Source organism: Rhinoraja longicauda, chromosome 30 (assembly GCF_053455715.1).
Source record: "Rhinoraja longicauda isolate Sanriku21f chromosome 30, sRhiLon1.1, whole genome shotgun sequence".
Taxonomy (NCBI): domain Eukaryota; kingdom Metazoa; phylum Chordata; class Chondrichthyes; order Rajiformes; family Arhynchobatidae; genus Rhinoraja; species Rhinoraja longicauda.
The window spans coordinates 14,220,811-14,244,709 of NC_135982.1; the positions used below are offsets into that span (position 1 = coordinate 14,220,811).

The window sequence follows — 23,899 nt, forward strand, 5'->3', positions numbered from 1 at the left end:
CGTGCGGTGACAGCTGGCCGGCACAGACTTGGTGTTTCCACGCTATATCTCTAAACTAAACTCAACTAAAGTGTGCCTCCTTTATTCAACGGCTTCTCGCAGACTATCTTTGGAATTTACCCTCAACATTGCAATACCCCCGGAGCAGTTAGATCACTAGACACAATCCTTCATTGTTACTTTAATGTTGTCACCCTTCCATTGTTTGCAAGGGACATTGAGCAAGGGGCACAGCTTCACTTCAACAAAAGGAAAACATAAACATTATTTTAATATATTTTCAGACTCATCGAAGAGACTTCCTGTGATTTTTTTTCGTGGTTGTTCTCCTGTTCTTTGCTTTGAATCAAACCTTTCACTAGATATCGTTGCAGTATCAAGCTTCCCCGAACTTCATTTTGACTCTGGTCAGAAACGTTCCATTTTGGATCTTTTTGAGCACTCAGTCTTTTCAGCGTTTCTCACTAATAGTCATGAAATAATTCCCAGACCCTCAGTATTTCCCTGGGAACCCACCTCATCACCTCCAGCCTGTTAGGAGATCTCTGCAAACATATTCTAGGTCATGTAGGTTGAATTCTTCCCCCGCACTCAACAGTGTATCCTGTTGTTGAGTGTGGCAGATCATAGCTTTCAATAAATATTACAGATCAGTGTTGAAGTTGCTTCTGTTTTTCATGATGACGTTTGCTGATTTTTCTTAATCCGCAGTAGTGGTGCAAATGGTATTTAAAACCTGGTCTTCGGTGTTAGGCTTTAGATGGGTTTTCTGCTGCAGTTATTCCCCTTCTGTTGGCACTCCAGCTGGCTCTGCCACTGCTTTATTTTGACTAGTCCTGCATGTAGACCATTTCTTTGTTTAGTTTAGAGATACAGCATGAAAACAGACCCTCTGGCCCACCGAGTCCATGCCAACCACCGATTGCCAGTTCACACTGGTTCTATCTATATTCCACTTTCTCATTCAGTCCCTGCAGATTAGGAGCAATTTACAGAGGCCAATTGGCCGACAAACCCGCACATCTTTGGATGTGGGAAGAATCATCCACAGGACCACCCGGAGAAAACCCATGCGATCACAGAGAGAACGTGCAAACCCCACACAGACAGGACCCGAGGTCAGGATTGAACCCGGGCCTCTGGCACTGTGAGGCAGCAGCTCTACCACTTTGCCACTGTGCAGTCTGATTCCCCACCTCAACAATCTGGCTGGACCACTATCCCTGCCACACACAGTTCGGTGACCCAGGTTCACTGTTTGAGCTCCTTCCATTGATCTGCACACTGCAGTTACCACACCATTCTTTACCAGTCAAAAAAACAATCACGGTTTTAGAGATCATTTCCTTAAATGTAGCTTGATTGCCTGTTAAAACATTTGATCTTGTGTGTAGGAAGGAAATGCAAATGCTGGTTTATACTGAAGATAGACACAAAGTGCTGGAGTAACTGAGCGGGTCAGGCAGCATCTCTGGAGAGAAAACATGGGTGGCTTTTCGGGTTGGAACCTTTCAGTCTGACAATTCAGTTCTAACCCAAAACGTCACCCATCCTTTCTCTCCAGAGATGCTGCCTGTCCCATTGAGTTACTCCAGCACTTTGCGCCTATGTTAGATCCTGCATGACGGGTAGCTGGAATGCTCATCTGTTATTCCACATTCAAACCTATCTTGTAGTCTCCAACCCAGGAACACAGCTCAGATTCATTCAAACAACTACATAATCACTAATTATCTCTTCCCAGCTCTGACTATTCGTTCCAAGCTCATGGCTCTCCACAATCTTTAGGTTGAAACGTTTGGTGAAGTTTTGCTGAAGGGATTAAGGTTAGCGAACGGGCAAAGGTGAGATGTACGAACAGATGGGTCATGTTGAAATATAGGCTGCACCAGGCACTCGAAGGACAAAATCCCCTCAAAGTGTAGAACCGTTCGAATCGGGAACACAATAAGTCAGACCTTTAGCTGATATTTGTTCATCCATCTGAGGTAAAAAGTAGAATGGCCTGAAAGCAATTTGTCTCGCACTGTCATTACCCTAACACTTGTGGCTCTCCTGACAGATTGCGTGTTTAAGAATGAGTTTTGGAGTTGTGGTGAGTTCTTGGAATAACAGATCTATAGCACTTTTGTCATTCGCTCTAATATTTTGTCACCTTCCTCACTTGGTTTCATACTTTGTTTCTTTGTCAATGCCTTTTAGTATTTTGTTACCCCTATCATTTGGTTTAATGCTTTGTTACTTTGTCATTTGCTTTAATACCTTGTTGGTTTTGTCAATTGCTTCAAGACATTGTTACCTGTTTTCACTTGGTTTAATATTTGTTACTTTGTCAATTGCCTTAATACTTTGTTACCTGTCCGCACATGATCAGAGACAGTGGATTAATTGAAGTCTATGTGTAAAGATGTGTAGAAACACCCTTTGTCTGTCGGCCAAAAACCATGTCTGTGAATTAAGATTTTTACGGTTGTCAATAGAGTACTGAGTTTTACACTTGACTGCTCAGATAATAAATAGCATGCATGCATGTGTATTTGTGCGAAGTGATTTTCTGGAGCATTTTACAGTGGATTGTGGTTTTACAATTAAATCCCAACTTCAATGCTAAACCAGCAGGTAAGTGCTCGACCTACCACTAACTCTTTAATCTCACGACACTCTCGTTGGAAAATGTGACTGCAATTTGATGACTCTTAAAGGCTTCCGAGCTCATTTGGAAGTTGTCTTTTCTCAACACAAAACGTAGTGTTTTTCTGATAAATAGATTTATCTTTCTGATCGATTGACTAAGTGGCGTCAAATGAAGATTTCTAGAAATCTCCTTTATTCCTGTTTTAAATCCATTGACCAGAGCTGTAATGGAAATAAACCAACAAAAAATAAGGAGAAGAGTCTAAAATATTTAACCCCTTGGCTGCCAGTATCAGCTTGTAGGAAGATTTGATCCTCCATAACTTCCAACAGCTCATCTTCATGGTGTGACATGGGCAAATGTGCCCCCTGCTGGCAGGCTGAAGCAGTGCAATTCAACATTCCTGATGTCAAATAACTCATTAGCTTTTGAGTGCTAACTGATGTTTTGTTACTTCAGTAAATGGTGTGCCACTTGTTACTGAAACCAAACTTTTCCAGTTTAGAAACAAGGAGCTGCAGATGCTGGTTCACACAAAAGGATGCAAAGTGCTGGAGTAACTCAGCGGGTCAGGCAACATCTCTAGAGAACATGGAGAGCTGATGTTTTGACTCAGGACCATTCCTCTGAGGAATCCCGACCTGAAGCATCACCTATCCATGGTCTACAGAGATGCTGTCTGACCTGCTGAGTTACTCCAGCACCTTGTGTCCTTTTGGGGGGAAACTTGGTTGGGAGTTGATTGCTGCTTTGAATAATGGTGAAATGGGATAGTGACTTAAGAGCAGATTGGATCAAATTCCGGGCAGTCTTCATTAAAATGGGTCACTTCATTCTACTTGAGGTCTCAGTGAGGTAGCCATTAGAAGCCCAACTGATGCCGGTATCTGTAGAGTGTCTTCCATGCACAGGGGTATTGTCAGTCCAAAATGGACAACAGGCTGCTATGGTGACTTGATGCAGGTGATCAGATACAATGTGTGTGTGTGTTAAAGTGAAAGATGTGTACAAAATCACGAGAGGAATAGATCGGGAAGACGCACAGAGTCTTTTGACCAGAGTAGGGGGATCGAGACCCAGAGGACGTAGATTTAAGGTGAGGGGGGAAAGATTTAATAGAAAACTGAGGGGTAACTTTTTCACACAAAGGGTGGTGTGGGTTTTTATGGAATGAGTTGCCGGAGGGGGTAGTTGAGGCAGATACAATTGTTTAATGAAGCCCCGACTTGCATCTTAATTTTATGCCTTCATTAAGCCTCACAGCGCCAGGGACCCTGGTCTCGGCTACTGTCTGTCTGTGTGTGTGTGTGTGTGTGTGTAGTTTGCCCGTTCTCCCCGTGAACGCGTGGGTTTCCTCCGAGTGCTCCGGTTTCCTCCCACATCCTAAGGACGTGCGGGTTTGTGGGTTAATCGGCCCTTTGTAAATCGTCTCCTCGTGTGCAGGGATGGGATAATAAACTGGGATAACGTAGAACTTGTGTGAACAGGTGATCGATAGTCGGCGGCCAGTTTCCATGCTGTGTCTCTAAACTAATTGTAAAATCGGCAAACCAATATATGGATTAAACTGTTAGTGGATATATGGTAAGATACAATTGCACCCTCCTTGCATTGGAAGCATGGTTGATAGGTAATTGCTTTTTACCTTTGGATGCAGAACTTCACAATGAAAGGATTTGGCAAACAGATATAAGGTTCTCAACATAACCATATCTTGTGATCACAGTATATGTAAATGCATCGATATATTGCCATGTGATGCAAAGTGCTTTTAATTTTTCCAGGCCAAGATTGAACGAACTGATATTGGAACTCTGGTTATCCCTTCAATCACCTCTGCCCATTCTGGTGTCTACTTGTGCGTGGGAACCAACGCTGCTGGCTCCTCAGAAGGTCGCATAGATGTCATGGTCTTTGCCTGTAGGTATCTGTTTTCCAAACCTATCAAGCTTAATGCCTAGGGTTGACACAAATCTAGCTTACGTTTGTTTGCTACTGTGGGGTAAAAAGAAATTGCTGATGCTGGTTTACACAAAATGCTGGAGTAACTCAATGGGACAAGCATCATCTCTGGAAAACAAGGTTGGGACTCTTCTTCAGACTGACCATTTTGGGAAAAGGTGACAGTCACCATCAGTCTGAAGGGTCCCAACCTGAAATGTCACCTATCCATGTTCTCCGTCGATGCTATCTGACCCACCAAGTTACTCCAGCACTTTGTGTCCTGTTGCTTTTGTGAATCAATTGTTATTATTGTAAAGTGCTCCAGAATGCAAATTCAATGGCTGTGCTTTAAACAAAAAAAAACACATTTCAGATGCTGCTTATGGAGAAAAGGTAAACCATTTCTGCCAGGGCCTGAGGGAAGCACAGTGGTACAACGGGTAGTGCTGCTGCCTCACTGCGCCAGCGATCCAGCTTCAATCCTGGCCCTGAGTGCTGCCTAGGTGACTGGTCACTGTCATTTGTATACATCACCCATTTGTATCACCTAATGGCAAGGAGAATCAACAGGGAACTGCTGGCCATGTGTGACGGTAACTGAGATGGAAGGGTACTGGGTAATAGGAGAGGGGGTGTGAGATTAGTGGGGTTGCTCCCTAGGAGACAAGATGGAGGGGATAGGCTGAATGGCCAGCTTTGTGTTGAATAGGCATAAATAATCTCCAATGGATCGAGTGTTCTGGATCTTGAAGTTAGAGAAGATTTGCATGGTTAGTGTCTCCAGTGGGCCTCTCACTAGGCTTGCCAACTGTCCCATATTAACCAGGACATCCCGTATATTGGGCTAAATTTGTTTGCCCCGTACGGGACAGCCCTTGTCCCGTATTTGGCCCGAGGGGCGCTGTAGGCCCAGACATTGTAGGCCCGGGGGCCGCTGTAGGCCCAGACAGTGTAGGCCCAGGGGCTGCTGAAGGCCCGGACAGTGTAGGCCTGGAGGTCCCGGCGTCGCCTAACGGAGTTTGCGTAGCAACCCGCCTTCCGGCCCGGGCGGCCGCCATTGGTGGAGCGGGAGCACGTGGCCGCTGGCTGGGTGAGGTCGCGCGGGGCAGTGACGTCACCTTTTGTCCCTTATTTGGGAGTGAGATAGTTGGCAACCCTACCTCTCACTAACCAAGTCTCAGCTTCTTGAGTTCAGCTGGAAGTCTGATTAATCCTGGTGTACAAACACCACTGAAAGGTTCAGCATGGCCTGAAGTTGAGAAATATATTTAATTTACCCAGGCGAAGCCTTTGAATTGAAATGAGTCAGGAAAGCAAACGTTCTTTTTTCCGCCCATACCAAATAATTTGTATTTGAAGTTTAGGAAGGTTGCAAGGTAAGGAATCACGGATGGGCGAGGATAGCTTTGGGGAAGCTAAAATCTTGAGCCACATCTTGGAGCTGCTGGACTCCAAACTAAACACAGTCCGAGCTGACCAGCAGTCAGGAATGAATGAATACACCACAGAAACATCCACTAGTTCTGTTTCCCGTCTCCCTCCCTCCCTCCCTCCTGAATAAATAATTGAATACATTTTATTAGCCAAGTATGTATACATACAAGGAATTTGCTTTGGTGCAAATTGTTAACCCCATGTAGGGCTCATATGAGAGAACAACACTCCGTCAAAATGCAGACTTCACATTCCTGTACCATCACTGAAGGAGCTTCCCTTTTATGCAAAGATAGACACAAAAAGCTGGAATAACTCAGCGGGTCAGACAACATCTCTGGAGAACAGGGAATAGGTGACGTTTTGGGTCGAGACCCATCTTCAGACTGAGAGTCAGGGGAGATGCAAACTGATTGCTTTTGTGATTATAATCTCATGTTATGTCAGTACACCACCTTTCCAAGCATCCTTCTTAAACAGCCATACTCCAGCCTTGAACCTCAAACATATTACAGCACCGTGGCACAGTGGTAGAGTTGCTGCCTTACAGCGCCAGAGATCCAGGTTCGATCCTGACAACGGGTGCTGTCTGTACGGAGTTTGTACATTCTCCTCATGACCTGTGTGGGTTTTCTCTGAGACCTTTGGTTTTCAGCCACACTCCAAAGACGTACAGATTTGTAGGTTAAATGGCTTGGTAAAATTGTAATATTGGCCCTGATGTGTGTTGGATAGTGTTAACGTGCAGGGATCGCAGGTCGGCGTGGACTTGGTGGGCCGAAGGGCTTGTTTCCACGCTGTATCTCTAAACTAAAGGTAATCTTAACTAAATATTACACCCAGATTTACTGTAGCATATTTGGTGCCATAGAACAATGATAGGCAAAAATTCAATAAATATTATTTATTATCATCCAAAATATTTAATTTTAAATGATCAGTGTGCTTTCCCATGTGCTTTCCCAAAGACTACAACAATGCAAAAAAAAATTGGTGCCAAGATTAATGTTGTGGTTTAAAAAATATACAATGTAATTTTTATGAAATTAAGACATCAGTGCAGTCCACTCTCCATGAAATTTTCGGTCTTCATATTTATTAAATGTTATTGTTTTATTCAGAAATATTTCTTGACTATGATGAAGATGTGCAAAAATATGTGTGTATTTTCCTCATGGTTCCAACCCCACTCTGAAAATCGAGGAATATTTTTCCTCTGCAACGCGTGTTAATCGTTTGTTTTCATTCTCCCCACAGCACAAGGCTCTGTACCAGTGGTTAGAATTCACCCGTCGCCTGCCAAAGTAAGAGATGGAGAAACACTGGAGTTGTACTGCCAGGCAACAGGTGACCCTCAACCCGTGATCACTTGGCGAAGGGCACGTGGTCGCCTGACCTCCAATCACCAGGTAAATAAGAGCATGGAACAGTGCCCCGCACAGGAACAGGCCCTTCGGCCCGTCGTGCCTATGCTGATCAATACACCAAATTAAACTAATCCCTTCTATCTGCATATGATCCATATCCCTCCATTCCCTGCATATTCATGTCCCACTTCAATGCAACTATCATATCTATTTTCATGACAACATCTCATACTTGCAAAGATTACATTCCATCTGCCATTTCTTGGCCCATATCTGTATCTGATCGAGATGCCACAGTGTCTTTTGGCAGCCTTTCTCACTGTAAATCCATCAGTTTTTGTGTTATCTGCAAATTTAATAAACAAACCCATCTACATTTCTGTCCAAGTCCTTTACATAATCCTTACAAGGCATTCTTGTACCTTCATTCATTTTATATGTAAATATATATAATGTGTGTGTGCCTGTGTATGTATATATGTACATATATATTTACACACACACACACACAGGCACATATATATATAGATATACATAGATATATATATTTTTATTTTTTAAAATATGCGTTTGTGACAACAACTGATCCCACCGTTAATCCCTGAGGAATACCACTGGTCACAGACATTCAGCCAGAAAAACGCCCTTCTACCATTCTCCCTGTCTTCTAGTTATAAGCCAGTTCTGAATCCAAATGACCAAGTTGCTGTGGATCGCATCTTCTGGATCAACCTACTATGAGGGACCTTGTCAAATGCCCTACTAAACTCCATGTTCACAACATTCACTGCTCTACCCTCATCAATCACTTTCAACACCTCCTCAAAAAAACTCAATCTATTTAGTAAGGCATGACCTGCCATGGGCAAAGTCATGCTGACTATCTCTAAATAGCCCATTCTCTTCAAAATGCAAATACCATAAATCCTTTCCTGATGAATCCTCTCTGATAGCTTCCCTACCACTGAATTGATGCTCACTGGCCTGTAATTTAGACAATAGACAATAGGTGCAGGAGGAGGCCATTCGGCCCTTCGAGCCAGCACCACCATTCAATGTGAACATGGCTGATCATTCTCAATCAGTACCCCGTTCCTGGCTTCTCCCCATACCCCCTGACTCCGCTATCCTTATGAGCTCTATCCAGCTCTCTCTTGAATGCATTCAAAGAATTGGCCTCCACTGCCTTCTGAGGCAGAGAATTCCACAGATTCACAACTCTCTGACTGAAAAGGTTTTTCCTCATCTCAGTTCTAAATGGCCTACCCCTTATTCTTAAACTGTGGCCCCTTGTTCTGGACTCCCCCAACATTGGGAACATGTTTCCTGCCTCTAACGTGTCCAACCCCTTAATAATCTTATACGTTTTGATAAGATCTCCTCTCATCCTTCTAAATTCCAGTGTATACAAGCCTAGTCGCTCCAGTCTTTCAACATACGATAGTCCCGCCATTCCGGGAATTAACCTAGTGAACCTACGCTGCACGCCCTGGATTTCCTGGATTATCCTTGTTTCCTCTTCTGATTGTTGTATAAATCTGTCACTGAGCAGGAGGTGTGAGATGATTCTCCTCGGGACTCTGTCGTTGGTTGTGTGGATGTTTTCACGGTTCCAGTGTCGTGCTGGTCACTGCAGTGTGTGTGTGTTTTCGAGCGGTGAAGACGGCAGAGTGGTGACGGGGAATATCTTCTGGTCCTGCAGGTTCAGGGTCCATTGCTGCGCATCCGGCCGGCGTCTCGGGCTGAAGCAGGGGATTACGTCTGTCACGCGGAAAACAGCCTGGGAATGCAGGATGCGGCCGTGTCTGTTTCCATCACATCCGCCGTCTCACGTACGTATCTCATGGCGTCAAACCGCATAGAAATAGGCCCCTCGACACATCACGCCAACAATCAAGTACCTAGTCATAGAGTCATTCAGCGTGGAAACAGGCCTATTGGCCCAACTTACCACACCGACCGACATATCCCATCTACACTGGTCACCTGCCTGCGATTGGCCCATATCCCTCTAAATCTATCCTATCCATGTGCCTATCTAAATTATTATAGACAATAGACAATAGGTGCAGGAGTAGGCCAATCAGCCCTTCGAGCCAGCACCGCCATTCAATGCGATCATGGCTGATCACTCTCAATCAGTACCCCGTTCCTGCCTTCTCCCCAGAATTCTTAAATGTTGCAAATTATAAACCTGGTGTTTATAATAATCCCTTTTCCCAACACTTGGCCCATAGCTTTCCGTGCCTTGGTGATTCTTGGGCTCATTGAGATGTCATTTAGATGGATTTAGATGAAGTATCATTTAGTTACTTGAATGTTGTGACTCTCTGCCTCCATCACCCACACAGGCAGTGTGTTTCAGATTTCCACCAACCCCTGGGTGAAAATATTCTTACACAGACCTCCATCCACATCTCTTCCCCGACCCCTGAAGCCCATGCCTTCAAAAAAAAAATTGTTTCAGTGTAGAAACAGATCCTTCAGTCCACCGTGTCCGCGCCAGCACGCGGTCAACCATACACGTGTTCTATCCTACACACTAAGGACAATTTACAGAAGCCAATTAACCTACAAACCTGCGCGTCTTTGGAATGTGGGAGGAAACCGGAGCACCCGGAGCAAACCCACAAAGGCACAGGGAGAAGGAGCAAACTCCATGAAGTCAGAACCCGAGGTCTCAGGCGCTGAAAGGCAGCAACTCTACCACTGTGCCGCTATCATATCATATCATATCATATATATACAGCCGGAAACAGGCCTTTTCGGCCCACCAAGTCCGTGCCGCCCAGCGATCCCCGTACATTAACACTATCCTACACCCACTAGGGACAATTTTTACATTTACCCAGCCAATTAACCTACATACCTGTACGTCTTTGGAGCTATGATGTAGAAAAAAGAAACTGCAGATGCTGGTTTACCAAGGAAAGACACAAAATGCTGGAGTAACTCAGCAGATCAGGCAGCACCTCTGGAGAACATTGGATAGGTGAAGAAGGTTTCCGACCCATACCATCACCTACCCATGTTCTCCAGGGATGCTGCCTGACCCCCTGAGTTACAAACTCCAGCAATTTGTTATCTCCTTGGTTGAAACCAATTGCCAGGTGACTCAACTATTTGACCCTGCCCTTCACTGGAATGTTTTCATCATGATGAGTATGCCGAGGATTTAGCCACGTGAATCATCTCGTTCACGTTCTGCTCTGGTCTTTCACCTTCCACAGCGAGAAGAGCAGCCCCGACGATCAACGTTTACTCCTCGCCCAGCACGGTAACAGAGGGAGAACCGCTGGTGTTACACTGCCAGGTCACAGGTCACCCACAACCCAGGGTCACATGGCACAGGACAGGAGGCCCTCTGACCGCCAACCACCAGGTAGGTGAAGGTGACTGGGAAAACTCTGAATTCTCTGTCCGCAGGGAGCCTGTTTAATCGGGCAAATATAAGGCCCCTCATTGATGCTGACTCAAAGACAGAAGCAACGAAAACCCAAGGAACCGCACTTTGAGCTGTCCTCAGTATCTAGCCAGTGTAAACTGCTCCTGGTGTGTAGTGGTAGAATTTGTGAGGAGTTACTGGGAGAATTAAAAAATAATCATTCATTTAGGATTGTAGGATAATAACTGCAGATGCTGGTACAAATCGAAGGTCTCACAAAATGCTGGAGTAACTCAGCAGGTCATGCAGCATCTAGGAGAGAAGGAATGGGTGACGTTTCGGGTCGAGACCCTTCCTCACCTATTCCTTCTCTCCTAGATGCTGCCTGACCTGCTGAGTTACTCCAGCATTTTGTGATACCTTCAGTACAATGACTGGGTCATTGTGTACAGTGAGAAACAATGTCTATGCCCAGAATGAATTCTTACCCTACATGTAGTTCTGTGCATCCTCCGTCTGCTTTACTTGGATATGACAATGCAGGAAGCCAGTTGCCCCCTCAGTCCTGGCCAGTGCTGAGCAGAACAATACCATCATTATTCCCCCTTCCTTTCTCACTGTGATTTATTCTCTCCAACACATCAACTGCCCTTTGAGTTTTTTACCACTTTTTACTTAGTTCAGAGATACAGCATGGAAATAGGCCCTTCGGTTCACTGAGTCCATTCCCACTGTCGATCATCTGCTCACCCTGGTTCTATGTTATCCCGCTTTCTCATCCGCTCCCTGCAGACTAGGGGTGCTTTACAGAGGCCAATTAACCAACAAACCCACGCGTCTTGGGATACGGGAGGAAACCGGAGCATCTGGAGGAAACCCAGGCGGTCACAGGGAGAACGTGCAAACTCCACACAGGCAGTTCCTGAAGTCAGATTCCAACCTGGGTCTCTGGCGATGCGAAGCTGCAGCTCTACCAGCTGCACCACTGTGCTGCCCTAGAACAAGGGGAAATGTTCAGTGGGCTATGAACCAACCAGCCTGCCTTTGGGATGTGGGAGAAAACAAGAGTACCCAGTCACAGGGAGAACATACAAACTTCATACAGGCAGCACCAGAGGTCAGCATTGAAGCAGGGGCGTTGGAGCCATGACACAGCTGTTCTACCTACTGTGCTGCCCAGGTCACTGAATGGCAATGAAGAGGTCGACTCACAGCTGGGCTTTCCATTCTTGCATTGGTTTTCGTTCAGGAACAGTTTCTTCCCAGCTGTTATCAGGCAACTGAACCATCCCACCACAACCAGAGAGCAGTGCTGAACTACTATCTACCTCATTGGTGACCCTCAGACTATCTGCGATCGGACTTTACTGGCATTATCTTGCACTAAGCGTTATCCCCTGATCATGTAGTTGTACACTGTGAATGGCTCGATTGTAATCAAGTGCAGTCTCTCCGCTGACTGGTTAGCACGTGACAAAAGCTTTTCACTGTGCCTCGGTACTCGTAACCGTGAACTAAACTGAACTGATTTCCCAGTCGGAAGATGAGCAAACATTGATCCGTACTCCTGTCCGTCCATTGCTGCTGTCAATGCTTTTGTCCCCACTGAAAGCAGCCTCTGATTTTCCTCTTGACACTCCAGGTGCACGGTCCTGTGCTGCGCATCCTTCACATGATGCCGTCTGACATCGGAGACTACATCTGCCGTGCCGAAAATATCGTTGCAATGCGAGAGGTCAAATTTTCCGTCTCGGTCACCACATCACCCTGTATGTAACCCGATACTCTTCTATCATTTTGCTTGCATGTCTGAGCATCAAATGCTAGGGAGGATGGTTAAAAGTAGCGCAGGTAGATGTAAGATGCCGCTGAAGGATATTGATAAAGAAATTGTCAATTAATAGAAAGTGGCGTTCGAGAAAACATCATGTGTAGGTCGGAACTGCAGACGCTGGTTTACACTGAACTGTTCACACTGCTTGCATCCTGTATCCCTGTCATTAGCACATCTTCCCCAGCCAACGATGGGCCAATATGGACTCCACCCTTCCTGAGGCCATCTGTTGCCCTGTGTGGATTTGACCTTCTCACTTAGGCTTGTGAAGCTTTGACATTTTCTATCATGCAGGCCAGTAAAATCTCCAAGGTCAACTATTGTCAAGATTAAGACAATAGAAACATAGAAAATAGGTGCAGGAGTAGGCCATTCGGCCCTTCGAGCCTGCACCGCCATTCAATATGATCATGGCTGATCATCCAACTCAGTATCCCGTACCTGCCTTCTCTCCATACCCCCTGATCCCTTTAGCCACAAGGGCCACATCTAACTCCCTCTTAAATATAGCCAATGAACTGGCCTCAACTACCTTCTGTGGCAGAGAATTCCACAGATTCACCACTCTCTGTGTGAAAAAAAATGTTCTCATCTCGGTCCTAAAAGACTTCCCCCTTATCCTTAAACTGTGACCCCTTGTTCTGGACTTCCCCAACATCGGGAACAATCTTCCTGCATCTAGCCTGTCCAACCCCTTAAGAATTTTGTAAGTTTCTAGATGTATGAACACTGAAAACTTTGGGAGACATAGAAAACATGGAAAAATAGGTGCAGGCCATTCGAGCCGCCATTCAATACGATCGTGGCTGATCATCCAAAATCAATACCCTGTTCCTGCTTTCTCCCGGGATGGGAGAGAGAATAAGGGATATTAGCCATTATAGAATTGACAGGTGGAACAAGTTGGATAAAATGTAAGCCCCATTCTGTTCCTTTCCATCAAAGTTGAGATGATTAATTGTACCCTGGTAATGATCATGGATCAAGAATTGTCCCAGTGGATTGGAATAGAACTGAAAATAGGTGTGACAATACATCACCCTCTCCAATGGCACAGAAATGTAAACATTGATGAACCCATCTAGCCAGGTTTATTTTCCTAAACCTCTGGTTCAGAAGGCAGAATAGTACTAGCTAAGCCAGATAAAAATATAAGTTCCTCAAATAAATAACTCTGGCCAAAGCTTTGTCCCCGGCGGTCAATTGAAATATTTTAACAGTTAGCACAAACACAAATCAGGTAACAGAAACTTACTGTGATCTCCCGTTTGGAGATAGCCCTATCTATAGCCCATTTTGAATGAACTTCTCTCATTCTCCTACAGCACAGAGAAGCCCCCCGACTGTGCTGGTCCATCCCTCTCCCACCTCGGTAACCGAGGGAGAAACGGTGGAGTTGCATTGCCAGGTCACAGGTCATCCGCAACCCCGGATCACATGGTACAGGTCAGCCGGGCCTCTGACCACCAACCACCAGGTAGGGAACGACCTCGGCTCTGTGTTTCTGGCCACTGGACCCGGTCTGGGCGAGTGTGAGTGACGGAGGCTGTGATTTTCTTGTTAAATCTTCAGGTTGACGGTCCCGTGCTGCGCATCCTTCAAGTGACTGCCGCTGATGCTGGCGATTACGTCTGCCGTGCCGAAAACGTCCTCGGAATGCAAGAGATCAAATTCTCCGTCTTGATCACCTCAATATGTGAGTTGCCTGTCATTCTCCAGAACCTTTGATTAGCACTAACTTTCGTTCTTTCTCTGTCTTTGCCCCACCTCACAGTTACACAGAGTATTGACCACAGCTGGGGTCAAATGTTTGTTCAACTGTGTATGTTACGAAACAAGATTTTCAAGGAGAGTCTGATAACCAGGGTATTATAGAAGGACGCCCATCTTATAGATCTGTAAATGTAATATTTAATGAGAGAAAATGTTTCCAATCAGTAGTCAAGAAATCAAATCTATTCCTGCTGCTTTTCTCATTTACATATCGCCCATTAAAGTGTTTTTCACCAAAAGTGGTCATTTCCTAATGAAACTGCGACCATCGAGAAATTGGCCCCAGAAAATAATATCTCAACATGTCCCGCGTGCAGGAGGCAATTGAAGTAGTGATTGGGAATTGTACAAATTATGCTTCTGATTCGGGATTACAGGAAGCATTTGATGTGGTTTCACATGCGAGTCTTCCGAAGATGGTTAGGGATCACGGAGCTAATGCAAATCAGCCATTCAGTATGCTAACAGACACAAAACGCTGGAGTAACTCAGCGGGCCAGGCAGCATCTCTGGAGAGGAGTGGGTGACGTATGGGGTTGAGACCCTTCATCAGACTGGGTTAGGGATAAGGGAAACGAGAGATATAGACGATGATAAAGAGAGATAAAGAAAATGCCCCATGGCTATAAAACATGATGATAAGGGTACTGTGCTGGAATCAAGACCTTGCAGTAAAGGTTGAGTTGCCGTTTGATCTTCACCCCTTCCTGTTCCTTACGTTGTTATGAAACAAACAAAACAGTTCATTTTAATCTCTGTCTCACTTCAACTTCCTACCATCCACAGCCCAAAGTAGACCCCCGACTGTGCTGGTCCATCCCTCTCCCACCTCGGTAACCGAGGGAGAAGCGGTGGAGTTGCACTGCCAGGTCACAGGTCAACCGCAACCCCGGATCACATGGTACAGGACAGATGGGCGTCTGACCACCAACCACCAGGTAGGGAACGACCTCTGCTCTGTGTTTCTGGCCACTGGACCCGGTCTGGGCGAGTGTGAGTGATGAAGGCTGTGATTTTCCTGTTGAATCTTTAGGTTGACGGTTCCGTGCTGCGCATCCTTCGCGTGAGTCCCGCTGACGTTGGCGATTACGTCTGCCGTGCCGACAACGCCCTCGGAATGCAAGAGATCCAATTCTCCGTCTTCATCACCACAATATGTATGTTACCTGTCTTTCTCTAAAACCATTGATTTGCATTAACTTTAATTCTTTCTCTGTCTGCGCCCCTCACAGTTCCACTGAGTTTTGATTGTAACTGGGGTGAAAAGTCTGCTCAACTTTATATATTAGTAAACAAGTTTTGGAAGTTTAGTTTAGTTTAGAGGTATAGCATGGACATGGGCCTTTGGCCCACCAAGTCGAAGCCAACAAGCGATCCCCGCACGTTAGCACTATCCTACACACACACACACACACACCAAGGATAATTTACAATATTACCAAGCCAATTAACCTACAATCCTGGATATCTTTGGTGTGTGGGAGGAAACTGGAGATCCCGGAGAAAATCCACGCAGGTCACAGGGAGAACATACGAACTCCGTAAAGAAAACACTCATGGTCAGAAACGAACCCGGGTCCTAGCGCTGTATGGCAGCAACTCTACCGCTGCGCCACCATGCTGTTCTCAAGTCAACCTTTTAAGAGAGTTTAATAACCAGAGTATTATGGAAGGAAGAACCCCATCCTATAGATCTGTAACGTTAATGTTTAAGGAGAGAAAATGTTTCAGATCAGTGATCAAGAACCTTTGCTGCCTCTGTTTAAATTTACAAACCACACATTAAAGCGTTTTAATCAGGTTAGATGACACAAATCATCATTTCCCAGTGACACTGCCACCATCGTGAAATTGGCCCCAGAAAATAATATCTCAACATGTGTTACTTCCCTTTTGTCCCCTGATCGGGCAGTAGGTAATTGAACTATTGAGTGAGAACTGTTCAAAAACAACAAAGACTGGGTCAAGTAATAGTTGAGGGACAGTGTAGTTTGATTCCCCACTTGGCTCCAAAACATTTGTTTGATTCATCACATCTTCACAGCTACACAATCCTTGGTTCCATTTAAAGAAATCAATTTAAAGCAGAAGTATCCAGCAAGAGGCGGAGAGTGCAAATCTCCAGCACTTGCCCCATGGCTATAAAACATGATTACCCGGACATTGTTCTGGAATCAAGAGCTTGCAGTAAAGGTTGAGGTGCCGTTTGTTCTTCTATTCCAGTTCATCATGTTTTATAACAAACAAAATGGTTCATTTTATTCTCTGTCTCACTTCCACTTCCTACCATCCACAGCCCAAAGTAGACCCCCGACTGTGCTGGTCCATCCCTCTCCCACCTCGGTAACCGAAGGAGAAACGGTGGAGTTGCACTGCCAGGTCACAGGTCAACCGCAACCCCGGATCACATGGTACAGGACAGCTGAGCCTCTGACCACCAACCACCAGGTAGGGAACGACCTCTGCTCTGTGTTTCTGGCCACTGGACCCGGTCTGGGCGAGTGTGAATGACGGATGCTGTGATTTTCCTGTTGAATCTTCAGGTTGATGGTTCCGTGCTGCGCATCCTTCGTGTGACTTCTGCTGACGTTGGCGATTTCATCTGCCGTGCTGAAAACGTCCTCGGAATGCAAGAGATCAGATTCTCCGTCTTGATCACCTCAATATGTATGTTGCCGGTCATTTTCTAAAACCGTTGAGTTGCATTAACTTTCATTCTTTCTCTGTCTGCGCCCCTCACTGTTACAAAGTGTTTTGATTGTAATGGGGTCAAAAGTTTGTCCATTTTTATATATTAGTGAACAAGTTTTAAAAGTCTAGTTTAGTTTAATTTAGCGAGACAGCGTGGAAACAGGCCCTTCTGCCCACCAAGTCCGTGCCGACAAGCAATCCCCGCATACTAGCACTATCCTACACACACACACTAGGGACAATTTACAATTTTACCAAAGCCAATTAACTTACAAACCTGTATGTCTTTAGTGTGTGGGAAGAAACCAGAGACCCTGAAGAAACCCCTCGCAGGTCACTGGGAGAATGTACAAACTCTGTACAGACAACCCCCGTGGTCAGGATCAAACCCGGGTCTCTGGCGCTGTAAGGCAGCAACTCTACCGCTGCATCACCATACTGCCCTCAAGTCTTTTAAGAGAGTTTAATAACCAGAGTAATATGGAAGGAAGAACCACATCCTATAGATCTGTAAAGTTAATGTTAAAGGAGAGAAAATGTTTCAGATCAGTGATCAAGAAATGGGATCCATTGCTGCCTCTGTTTTCATTTAGAAACCACACATTAAAGCGTTTTAATCAGGTTAGATGGCACGAATCATCATTTCCCAGTGACACTGCAACCATCGTGAAATTGGCCCCAGAAAATAATATCTCAACATGTGCTACTTCCCTTTTGTCCCCTGATCGGGCAGTAGGTAATTGAACTATTGAGTGAGAACTGTTCAAATACAACAAAGACTGGGTAAAGTGTCATTTGAGGGACAGTGTAGTTTGATTCCCCACTTGGCTCCAAAACATTTGTTTGATTCATCACATCTTCACAGCTACTCAATCCTTGGTTCCATTTAAAGAAATCAGTTTAAAGCAGAAGTAACCAGCAAGAGGCGGAGAGTGCAAATATCCACCACTTGCCCCATGGCTATAAAACATGATTACCCGGGTATTGTGCTGGAATCAAGAGCTTGCAGTAAAGGTTGAGGGGCGATTTGATCTTCTCCTCTTCCTCTTCCTTATGTTGTTAGGCTTGTATACACTGGAATTTAGAAGGATGAGAGGAGATCTTATCGAAACGTATAAGATTATATCTTGCTATTGAGGGCGTGCAGCGTAGGTTTACTAGGTTAATTCCCGGAATGGCGGGACTATCATATGTTGAAAGACTGGAGCGACTAGGCTTGTATACACTGAAATTTAGAAGGATGAAAGGAGATCTTATCGAAACGTATAAGATTATTAAGGGGTTGGACACGTTAGAGGCAGGAAACATGTTCCCAATGTTGGGGGAGTCCAGAACAAGGGGCCACAGTTTAAGAATAAGGGGTAGGCCATTTAGAACTGAGATGAGGAAAAACTTTTTCAGTCAGAGAGTTGTGAATCTGTGGAATTCTCTGCCTCAGAAGGCAGTGGAGGCCAATTCTCTGAATGCATTCAAGAGAGAGCTGGATAGAGCTCTTAAGGATAACGGAGTCAGGGGGTATGGGGAGAAGGCAGGAACGGGGTACTGATTGAGAATGATCAGCCATGATCACATTGAATGGCGTTGATTGCTCGAAGGGCCGAATGGCCTCTTCCTGCACCTATTGTCTATTGTATAGCAAACAAAATGGTTTATTTTAATCTCTGTCTCACTTCCACTTCCTACCATCCACAGCCCAAAGTAGACCCCCGACTGTGCTGGTCCATCCCTCTCCCACCTCGGTAACCGAGGGAGAAACGGTGGAGTTGCACTGCCAGGTCACAGGTCAACCGCAACCCCGGATCACATGGTACAGGTCAGCCGGGCCTCTGACCACCAACCACCAGGTAGGGAACGACCTCTGCTCTGTGTTTCTGGCCACTGGACGCGGTCTGGGCGAGTGTGAGTGATGAAGACTGTGGTTTTCCTGTTGAATCTTCAGGTTGATGGTTCCGTGCTGCGCATCCTTCGTGTGACTTCTGCTGACGTTGGCGATTTCATCTGCCGTGCCGAAAACGTCCTCGGAATGCAAGAGATCAGATTCTCCGTCTTGATCACCTCAATATGTATGTTCCCGGTCATTTTCTAAAACCGTTGAGTTGCATTAACTTTCATTCTTTCTCTGTCTGTGTCCCTCACTGTTACAAAGTGTTTTGATTGTAATGGGGTCAAAAGTTTGTTCATTTTTATATATTAGTGAACAAGTTTTAAAAGTCTAGTTTAGTTTAATTTAGCGAGACAGCGTGGAAACAGGCCCTTCTGCCCACCAAGTCCGTGCCGACAAGCAATCCCCGCATACTAGCACTACCCTACACACATACTAGGGACAATTTGCAATTTTACCAAAGCCAATTAACTTACAAACCTGTATGTCTTTAGTGTGTGGGAAGAAACCAGAGACCCTGAAGAAACCCCTCGCAGGTCACTGGGAGAATGTACAAACTCTGTACAGACAACCCCCGTGGTCAGGATCAAACTCGGGTCTCTGGCGCTGAAAGGCAGCAACTCTGCCGCTGCATCACCATACTGCCCTCAAGTCTTTTAAGAGAGTTTAATAACCAGAGTAATATGGAAGGAAGAACCACATCCTATAGATCTGTAAAGTTAATGTTAAAGGAGAGAAAATGTTTCAGATCAGTGATCAAGAAATGGGATCCATTGCTGCCTCTGTTTTCATTTAGAAACCGCACATTAAAGCGTTTTAATCAGGTTAGATGACACGAATCATCATTTCCCAGTGACACTGCCACCATCGTGAAATTGGCCCCAGAAAATAATATCTCAACATGTGCTACTTCCCTTTTGTCCCCTGATCGGGCAGTAGGTAATTGAACTATTGAGTGAGAACTGTTCAAATACAACAAAGACTGGGTAAAGTGTCATTTGAGGGACAGTGTAGTTTGATTCCCCACTTGGCTCCAAAACATTTGTTTGATTCATCACATCTTCACAGCTACTCAATCCTTGGTTCCATTTAAAGAAATCAGTTTAAAGCAGAAGTATCCAGCAAGAGGCGGAGAGTGCAAATCTCCAGCACTTGCCCCATGGCTATAAAACATGATTACCCGGGTATTGTGCTGTAATCAAGAGCTTGCAGTAAAGGTTGAGGGGCGATTTGATCTTCTCATCTTCCTCTTCCTTATGTTGTTAGGCTGTATACACTGGAATTTAAAAGGATGAGAGGAGATCTTATCGAAACGTATAAGATTATATCTTGTTATTGAGGGCGTGCAGCGTAAGTTTACTAGGTTAATTCCTGGAATGGCGGGACTATCATATGTTGAAAGACTGGAGCGACTAGGCTTGTATACACTGGAATTTAGAAGGATGAAAGGAGATCTTATCGAAACGTATAAGATTATTAAGGGGTTGGACACGTTAGAGGCAGGAAACATGTTCCCAATGTTGGGGGAGTCCAGAACAAAGGGCCACAGTTTAAGAATAAGGGGTAGGCCATTTAGAACTGAGATGAGGAAAAACTTTTTCAGTCAGAGAGTTGTGAATCTGTGGAATTCTCTGCCTCAGAAGGCAGTGGAGGCCAATTCTCTGAATGCATTCAAGAGAGAGCTGGATAGAGCTCTTAAGGATAGCGGAGTCAGGGGGTATGGGGAGAAGGCAGGAACGGGGTACTGATTGAGAATGATCAGCCATGATCACATTGAATGGCGTTGATTGCTCGAAGGGCCGAATGGCATCCTCCTGCACCTATTGTCTATTGTATAGCAAACAAAATGGTTCATTTTAATCTCTGTCTCACTTCCACTTCCTACCATCCACAGCCCAAAGTAGACCCCCGACTGTGCTGGTCCATCCCTCTCCCACCTCGGTAACCGAGGGAGAAACGGTGGAGTTGCACTGCCAGGTCACAGGTCAACCGCAACCCCGGATCACATGGTACAGGTCAGCCGGGCCTCTGACCACCAACCACCAGGTAGGGAACGACCTCTGCTCTGTGTTTCTGGCCACTGGACGCGGTCTGGGCGAGTGTGAGTGACGAAGACTGTGGTTTTCCTGTTGAATCTTCAGGTTGATGGTTCCGTGCTGCGCATCCTTCGTGTGACTTCTGCTGACGTTGGCGATTTCATCTGCCGTGCCAACAACGCCCTCGGAATGCAAGAGATCAGATTCTCTGTCTTGATCACCACAATATGTATGTTGCCTGTCATTCTCAAAAAACTTTGATTTGCATTAACTTGCATTCTTTCTCTATCTGTGCCCCTCACTGTTACAAAGTGTTTTGATTGTAATGTAGTCAAAGGTTTGTTCATTTTTATATATTAGTAAACAAGTTTTAGAAGTCTAGTTTAGTTTAATTTAGCGAGACAGCGTGGAAACAGGCCCTTCTTCCCACCAAGTCCGTGCCGACAAGCAATCCCCGCATACTAGCACTACCCTACACACACACACTAGGGACCATTTGCAATTTTACCGAAGCCAAATAACCTACAAACCTGTACGTTTTTGGTGTTTGGGAAGAAACCAGAGATCCTGAAGAAAACCCTTGCAGGTCACGGGGAGAATGTACAAACTCTGTACAGAAACCCCCGTGGTCAGGATCAAAACCGGGTCTCTGGCGCTGTAAGGCAGCAACTCTACCGCTGCGCCACCATGCTGCCCTCAAGTGTTTTAAGAGAGTTTAATAACCAGAGTAATATGGAAGGAAGAACCACATCCTATAGATCTGCAAAGTTAATGTTTAAGGAGAGAAAATGTTTCAGATCAGTGATCAAGAAATGGGATCCATTCTTGCCTCTGTTTTCATTTACAAACCACACATTAAAGTGTGTTTTTAATCAGGTTAGATGACACGAATCATAATTTCCCAGTGACACTGCCACCATCGTGAAATTGGCCCCAGAAAATAATATCTCAACATGTGCTACTTCCCTTTTGTCCCCTGATCGGGCAGTAGGTAATTGAACTATTGAGTGAGAACTGTTCAAATACAACGAAGACTGGGTAAAGTGTCATTTGAGGGACAGTGTACTTTGATTCCCCACTTGGCTCCAAAACATTTGTTTGATTCATCACATCTTCACAGCTACTCAATCCTTGGTTCCATTTAAAGAAATCGGTTTAAAGCAGAGGTAACCAGCAAGAGGCAGAGAGAGCAAATATCCAGCACTTGCCCCATGGCTATAAAACATGATTACCCGGGTATTGTGCTGGAATCAAGAGCTTGCAGTAAAGGTTGAGGGGCAATTTGATCTTCTCCACTTCCTCTTCCGTATGTTGTTGTATAACAAACAAAATGGTTCATTTAAATCTCTGTCTCACTTCCACTTCCTACCATCCACAGCCCAAAGTAGACCCCCGACTGTGCTGGTCCATCCCTCTCCCACCTCGGTAACCGAGGGAGAAACGGCGGAGTTGCACTGCCAGGTCACAGGTCAACCGCAACCCCGGATCACATGGTACAGGACAGATGGGCGTCTGACCACCAACCACCAGGTAGGGTACGACCTCTGATCTGTGTTTCTGGCCACTGGACCCGGTCTGGGCGAGTGTGAGTGACGGATGCTGTGATTTTCCTGTTGAATCTTCAGGTTGATGGTTCCGTGCTGCGCATCCTTCGTGTGACTTCTGCTGACGTTGGCGATTTCATCTGCCATGCTGAAAACGTCCTCGGAATGCAAGAGATCAGATTCTCCGTCTTGATCACCCCAATATGTATGTTGCCGGTCATTTTCTAAAACCGTTGAGTTGCATTAACTTTCATTCTTTCTCTATCTGTGCCCCTCACTGTTACAAAGTGTTTTGATTGTAATGTAGTCAAAAGTTTGTTCATTTTTATATATTAGTGAACAAGTTTTAGAAGTCTAATTTGTTCATCATAAATCACTCCATAAATCACTCCATTCTCCTCACCCGACTTGAAATCTCCCTTAACATCACCGGCACAGCCCTATCCTGGTTCAAATCTTACCTCTCTGACAGACACCAGTTCATCTCCATTAACAACTGTAAATCCCCCACCGCTCCCCTCCCCCAAGGTGTCCCCCAAGGCTCAGTCCTTGGCCCCCTCCTCTTCATCCTCTACCTGTTCCCCCTTGGTCAATTAAATCGCCGTCATGGTCTCAACTTCCACTGCTTCGCCGATGATATCCAGCTCCTCATCTCCACCAAGTCAATCTCCCCCACCACACACTCTACACTGATAAACTGCATCACTGAAATAAAATCTTGGCTTCAATCAAACTTCCTCAAACTCAATTGCAACAAATCTGAAATCATCATCATTGGTCCAAAAACGCTCACCAAATCCACCCAAAACTTCATCCTCAACATTGATGGTCTCCCAGTATCCACCTCCCCTCACATCCAGAATCTTGGAATCATCCTTGATCAAACCCTCTCCTTCGACAAACACATCAAACACATCACAAAGACAGCCTTCTTCCACCTCAAAAACATTGCCCGTCTCCGTCCATCCCTCTCCTCCACTGCTGCAGAAACCCTCATCCACGCCTTCATCACCTCCCGTCTGGACTACTGCAACAGCCTCCTCTATGGCGCACCCTCAAAAATCATCAGTAAACTTCAGTACATTCAAAACTCCGCTGCCCGTCTACTCACACACACCTCGATCCGTGACCATATCACCCCCGTCCTTTATAAACTCCACTGGCTCCCCATCCCCCAGAGAATCCAGTACAAAATCCTCCTCATAACCTACAAAGCCCTCCATAACCTGGCCCCATCCTACCTGACCGACCTCCTCCACAGGCACACTCCCACCTGCACCCTCCGCTCTGCCGCTGCCAATCTCCTATCCCCCCACATCCGGACCAAACTCAGATCCTGGGGGGACAGGGCTTTCTCCATCGCTGCTCCCACCC

At 45.5% G+C, this 23,899-nt stretch overlaps 1 protein-coding gene across 1 annotated transcript in view; it reads left to right on the forward strand.

The window, feature by feature from the left end:
• hspg2 (heparan sulfate proteoglycan 2) overlaps positions 1 to 23,899 on the forward strand; it is a 389,926-nt gene that overhangs the window by 287,602 nt on the left and 78,425 nt on the right. The window contains exons 49-65 of the mRNA XM_078425384.1: positions 4,420 to 4,555; positions 7,271 to 7,422; positions 9,083 to 9,212; positions 10,611 to 10,762; positions 12,408 to 12,534; positions 13,925 to 14,076; positions 14,172 to 14,295; positions 15,159 to 15,310; positions 15,406 to 15,529; positions 16,669 to 16,820; positions 16,916 to 17,039; positions 18,756 to 18,907; positions 19,003 to 19,126; positions 20,840 to 20,991; positions 21,087 to 21,210; positions 22,360 to 22,511; positions 22,607 to 22,730. Of these exons, the coding sequence (XP_078281510.1) occupies positions 4,420 to 4,555; positions 7,271 to 7,422; positions 9,083 to 9,212; positions 10,611 to 10,762; positions 12,408 to 12,534; positions 13,925 to 14,076; positions 14,172 to 14,295; positions 15,159 to 15,310; positions 15,406 to 15,529; positions 16,669 to 16,820; positions 16,916 to 17,039; positions 18,756 to 18,907; positions 19,003 to 19,126; positions 20,840 to 20,991; positions 21,087 to 21,210; positions 22,360 to 22,511; positions 22,607 to 22,730 (2,353 nt within the window). The remainder of the gene's footprint in view (positions 1 to 4,419; positions 4,556 to 7,270; positions 7,423 to 9,082; positions 9,213 to 10,610; positions 10,763 to 12,407; positions 12,535 to 13,924; positions 14,077 to 14,171; positions 14,296 to 15,158; positions 15,311 to 15,405; positions 15,530 to 16,668; positions 16,821 to 16,915; positions 17,040 to 18,755; positions 18,908 to 19,002; positions 19,127 to 20,839; positions 20,992 to 21,086; positions 21,211 to 22,359; positions 22,512 to 22,606; positions 22,731 to 23,899) is intronic.